We start from the raw sequence: 5,326 nt of genomic DNA on the forward strand, positions 1-5,326 counted from the left end.
ACACAATTTTTCACATTTCGTAGAAATTATCAATTCCAGTTCTTTCGGATTCTAATTCCTTTGACAAATTCCGTTCTTTAAAAAACCATTTTTTAAACCAAACGGGGCGTAAGTTCCTAGATCAAGAATCCCCCCCCCCCCCCCCCCCCCCAAAAAAAAAAAAAAAGAAGCATTCTATAACCCCAACTTGCATACTTTATAATACGTATGTAGTATATGAGTGTATGCATTGATTGACAGCCAAATATTACCTTCATCTCAATAAAACAAGCATGCATATCATTAACAATAGTGCTTTTGTGAATTGCAACAGCGAGAAACCACTGTTGTAAGATTCCGAAGTTTTACCCTTTAGATTCTAAGGTACAGACATTACAGCTATACAACAACCCTCACTAAATTAACTGGACTCCAGTCCAGACAACTAAACTCGTAATCCAAAACAATAAGTAAGACCTCCCTTTATTTTCTTCCAACTTTACATATGGTGGCTGGCCGGTTATCTTTGTGTCTCACTGTTGATGGTGTGGTGGTTAACTCCTCGGCTACGTCCAAGGTCAAGGGCAAGAGCATATCGTCTATCCTTGGTGCTATGCCCCGTCATTTTAAATCAACTTCCACTTAAACGGGATACTTGTAGCCTGAATTTCGCTTGCTTCAGTAGTTTTCTTTTACTAAATTAGGCAAGAGTCATAGGTCTTGTAGAAGGCTTCGATTCAAGGAGGGGGTACAATTGTGATCCCAACACTCATATAGTCGGCTGCAAATTCTTCATCGTTCTTACCCAACATATCTTTCAAGCTGCACTCACAGTTCATACCTTTTATCACCCAAAATCTGGGCTTTATCTTCTTCTCTAGTGAGTAGCTAAAATATCTTGGATACTCAACCACCTCTTTTAATGACTTTTGCATTGTGTTTACTAGAAACTCGTATTTGGGTCTTAAAACCTCTTCGATACTATAACCAAGCAATGGAGAGAATCTCCCCACCATAAATGCAATTTCCCTTTTTGATAGCCCAATCTTTGACAAATACATCATTCTGCAACAATCAGATCATCTTCAAATGTGAAATAAAATTTACTTGGAAATCATTATACTAAGAAAGGAGTAACATGGAGGGCAAGGTTTTGTGCAAATTAACATTTGACTGAACATGAAAGATGTTCTTACCTTGGAAGTAAAGAATTATTCACGTCACAAACAAAAAACTCCGGATATTTTCTGATTACACGAGGAAGATGGTTGTTAGAAACACCAAGTTCATAAAGAAATTCAACTTTCTTCTTGAGAGTCTTATCAATGTTGGTCGTAAAAATTTCAGGACAGCGGCTAACCATCTTTCCAACAGCTTCTTCTTCAAGTCCCAATCCTTTTAAATATGAAACCACCTGTTGGTTTACACAATTATAACTTATAATCGAATATTGACCATACTACCCTTATAATTATTCAATGCAGAATCAGCAGATACTTCAATAACCAACCTGGCAAAATTCTCGTGGTTTCTGTATAAGTAGTTGAGGACTAGTAGCAATAACTTTGTGCATCATTTTTTCTGTAACACCTAATTCCCGAAACTGATCGATCATCAGCTTCAGTTTTACACTTGAGCAGCCTAAAAGAAGTGGCCAACTCTTAACTGCATGAAAGATGCTAACTTCTTCCACCTGTCATTAAATTTAATTGCAGTTCATTAGATAACATCATAAAGGAATCTTCTGCAATGAGAGATATCATACATACGTATGTAATGAAACCAAAGAAATGGTTACAAAAGGATAGTTTGCAAGACACTAACTATTAAAAAATATACTAATTTTCCCTCGTCACTAATTTCTACAATTTTATAGGGTGTAGGTGTTCATTATAATCTTCTCTAGTTCATATAGCCTAGATTAAAAAAAAAGGTAAAAACAGATAGAAGAAAATGTGTTTGTAACTTTGTATGTAAAACTGTGATAAACACAAAAGGTAAGACCTTGGAACAATTGACATTTTAGACCAATGCAACTGCAGAACCCACTGTCACATAGTGAGCCCCTTGATAAATATGCTATGAAGCCAAGAGAAAATAAAAAGAATATAACTTTGTTATCAATGTTCTAATATGGTGCACAATTGTACCATATTAGTTCTAGCCTACCATGTAATGATGCTTGTTCTTTACATACCTTCTCAGCATATAAAAAAGCAACTATCTCCTCATAATGTTTTTGGATGCTTGTAGAAAGAATCCAGGGATACTTGAGCAACATCTTACCGAACTCTGTATCTTCACCACATACCTAAATTTTGATACTTATAAGTGAAGGCAATAACGACATACAAAAGAGCTTATCTAGTAACCAAATTAAAACTATCTGAAGATTTTTTGGATGACACATTACAGATAATGTAACGTGAATTGCATTTTATATATTTGTCACTTTGTCATCATGAAGGCTGAGTTATGGAAGCTTTGACATTTTAATGCAATTAAAAGGAAGTTCAGATTTTTAAGCATAGAGATCCAGATAACTGGTTCACAAAAGTCATAAACAACAGCAAATATTACTTTACAAGGAGTCTAAAGAGTTGTTTACTACTTGAGTTCCGTATCAAAGACCACACATCCATCTGTAGCTTATGAAGCACTTTTGTATGAATAATTAAATAAGTTCCTATTCACCTCATTTTAAGACTACTGTTAGTTTTGTTTAGTTGAAGCATTTAGATTAAATCATTTCAATATAGATTGCTTTTTCCATTTGAGTCATTGTGGCCATGGATGCTTGCAATAGAGCGACAAACTCATGGCACATCATCAAGAATTATAGTCATTACCAATACATAGGGTTAATGATCTCATACAAGTAAAACACCAATTATGGACTTACGTATTCCATGACATATTATCTAACTGCATAAGTAGAGAGCGAACAAATGAACACACCTTTTTATAAACCTGCATTGATGGTTTAAGTTGCTTGTCAATATCATAGAAAAGTATTGGAGGGTAGAGCAAAAGAATATTTCTTATGCGACCCTTAGGGACTCCAATATTTTCAAGGAAAGCTATCATAGGCACGATATTGGATTCAACAGACAACAAAAGAAGGCGGGGAAATGATTCTATGAGGTAACGGAATGAGCCATCTCCAGAAGCCAACAGATGTAGGCCCCCACGCCTCGCTTGAATCTACATCAATCCAATTATAACCAATGAAAGCTTATATCATAATGTGAGCTAAAAATATGCACACATACGCACATACATACCTTCTGAAGAAATGAGAAGGTGTGCTGCAAATCATCATCAACAACGGGTACTGACAAGTGCATCATCATTCGACGAGCAGTAATTGCAATTGAGACGTTTCCATCATCGAATAAGAGTTTCTTAAAATACTTGACCTATAAGCACACAAATAACAATTAACAAGTAAGCTTTAGGATTTTAAGTTTTTAAGGTTTAAGAGTATAATACCTTGTTGAGAAGGGTATGAGCCGGAATGTTGGATAGATAACGAGCGATATGAATAGCGGAAGGCAATGGAAGACCCACCATGCTTTCTAACAAAGCAACTAAACCCTTGTCCCCTTTCTGTTTTCCCATTTCATAAACCTTTTTCTTATAATAATTCTTGTTCTTATAATAGTAGTCAATATTATCTTGTTTAGAAGATTGTTGTTGTTGTTGAAAGAGTAATTGATCATCAACACTATCTATTAACATTTGGAGATAATTGGGTGATTTCATCGCTATTTCTACCGATTCCTCTTCCGATAATCCGTTTTCTCGTAAAATATCACACACAGCTTCTCTTGCTGTTTCGTGCTTTTTCGTTTCATCATCATTATCAACATCATAATCATCAGTATTACCATTAGTACTATGATAAGAAAAAGAAATAGAGACAGGAGGACGTTTGTGGTGAAAATAATAACAATTACAATTAACATCAGTAAGTTGTTTAGGTCTACTATTGAATTGAAAATGATGAATTAGGGATGATGATGATGACGATAAACTGCGAGGAGAATAATGGAGGAGCATCGAATTAGTTTGAATAAGGACCGCCATCATATCTGCTGCCCTAAAACTGGCTGCAAACCCTAAAATTGGAAAGATATGTATGTTACCTGAAGATGATTACGTGTGAATTCTATCGATAGAACGAGAATAACAACCTTAACTCTTATATTAGATTGAATCTTTTATTGGGAGAAATAGAAAAAAGATTTTCAGGTGACCGGCGATAATTGTAGCTCCGGTGGTGGCTGAGGAAAATAAGCGGAGAAAAGGGTTTTTTAGGGGTTTAACAGGTATCTCATCCTTTTATCTTTCGCATTTTTACACTGTACAAAAAAGAAATGAATTAATGTAAGAAAGAACAGTACTAGACTGAATATTAGTCACTTATTTAGTTTTTTTAGTTAAGCGGAAAATCAAATTAAACTGAAATAAATGGCTTTAAAATTATATAAGTTGATTGATGATGATTTTTGAAGTAAATGGTTTATAAGTACAAGTTAATCTTCGGCCAAGTGACTTGGTAAACCTTTATAATTTTCGGTTTTACAGCTCTAGTTTCTTGCTTTAGTAGTAGTTTATAAAATTCTGTTATTTAAAAATTTTTGTGAATTGAATATTTCAACAAATATATTATAATTCATAAGTTATTATAAAATTATATCGATTAAATGTATATTTTAAGTTGTTTGTAAGGATAAAAACATTACGTTATGTTAGATATATATGTAGTAATAGTAATAGTAATATCATATTACCGCTGATAATTTAGTCATATACAAATTGATAGATAGTTTCCCCTTCAATGTGTTTAATTTTAGGCGAAATACGAGTAATAATTATAACAAAGTATTCTTTAATTTTTCATCGCTATCCTTTCTTCACCATACCTTTCACTTTTAATTAGAACTCTAAAAAAGAGTTGTAGTGAAATACTTGAAAATGTGTTTCTGAGCTTACAAAAGTGTAACATATTGGAGCATATGATATGACATGTTTGGACATAGAGACTATTGTTTATATCTAACCGGTTCGTTTGTAAACTTTTTGATTAGATATTCAAACCAAGTTAATACCTATATATACTAATTGGCACCTCGTTTTTTTTTTTTTTTTTTTTTTTTTTTTTTTTTTTTTTTTTTTGAAAAGCAAGAAGGACTTATATTAAACAATCACGAATAGTACATGGTTGACTGGGCACCCTTAACAGCACGATACATCACGAAAGAAATAAGGAAAACAAATTACATCGCCGTAAGCTAATTGCAAAGATTGCAACTAACAAAAGGAGTTAAAACTAAGGGTGTGA

At 33.6% G+C, this 5,326-nt stretch overlaps 1 protein-coding gene across 1 annotated transcript; it reads right to left on the reverse strand.

Annotated features, from left to right (window-relative positions):
• Positions 1-280: 280 nt before the first annotated feature.
• Positions 281-4,276, reverse strand: LOC139844188 (uncharacterized). Its single transcript, XM_071834403.1, has 7 exons — positions 3,472-4,276; positions 3,264-3,398; positions 2,938-3,183; positions 2,177-2,290; positions 1,490-1,672; positions 1,176-1,393; positions 281-1,044 (listed from the first exon to the last, which is right to left on the reverse strand). The coding sequence occupies exons 1-7, from the start codon at positions 4,069-4,071 to the stop codon at positions 717-719; spliced, it is 1,824 nt and encodes a 607-aa protein (XP_071690504.1). The 5' UTR covers positions 4,072-4,276; the 3' UTR covers positions 281-716.
• Positions 4,277-5,326: the final 1,050 nt, after the last annotated feature.

The sequence above is a fragment of the Rutidosis leptorrhynchoides genome, chromosome 4 (genome assembly GCF_046630445.1).
Source record: "Rutidosis leptorrhynchoides isolate AG116_Rl617_1_P2 chromosome 4, CSIRO_AGI_Rlap_v1, whole genome shotgun sequence".
Taxonomy (NCBI): domain Eukaryota; kingdom Viridiplantae; phylum Streptophyta; class Magnoliopsida; order Asterales; family Asteraceae; genus Rutidosis; species Rutidosis leptorrhynchoides.

What these genes read in the sequence shown, in the direction of transcription:
- LOC139844188 (XM_071834403.1), bottom strand. Translation starts at nt 4,071, where the DNA reads ATGATGGCGGTCCTTATTCAAACTAATTCGATGCTCCTCCATTATTCT. An exon ending in CTCATACCCTTCTCAACAAG is followed by an intron (nt 3,399 to 3,471) that starts GTATTATACTCT and finishes GTGTGCTTATAG; the next exon opens with GTCAAGTATTTTAAGAAACT. An exon ending in AACCACGAGAATTTTGCCAG is followed by an intron (nt 1,394 to 1,489) that starts GTTGGTTATTGA and finishes GTAAACCAACAG; the next exon opens with GTGGTTTCATATTTAAAAGG.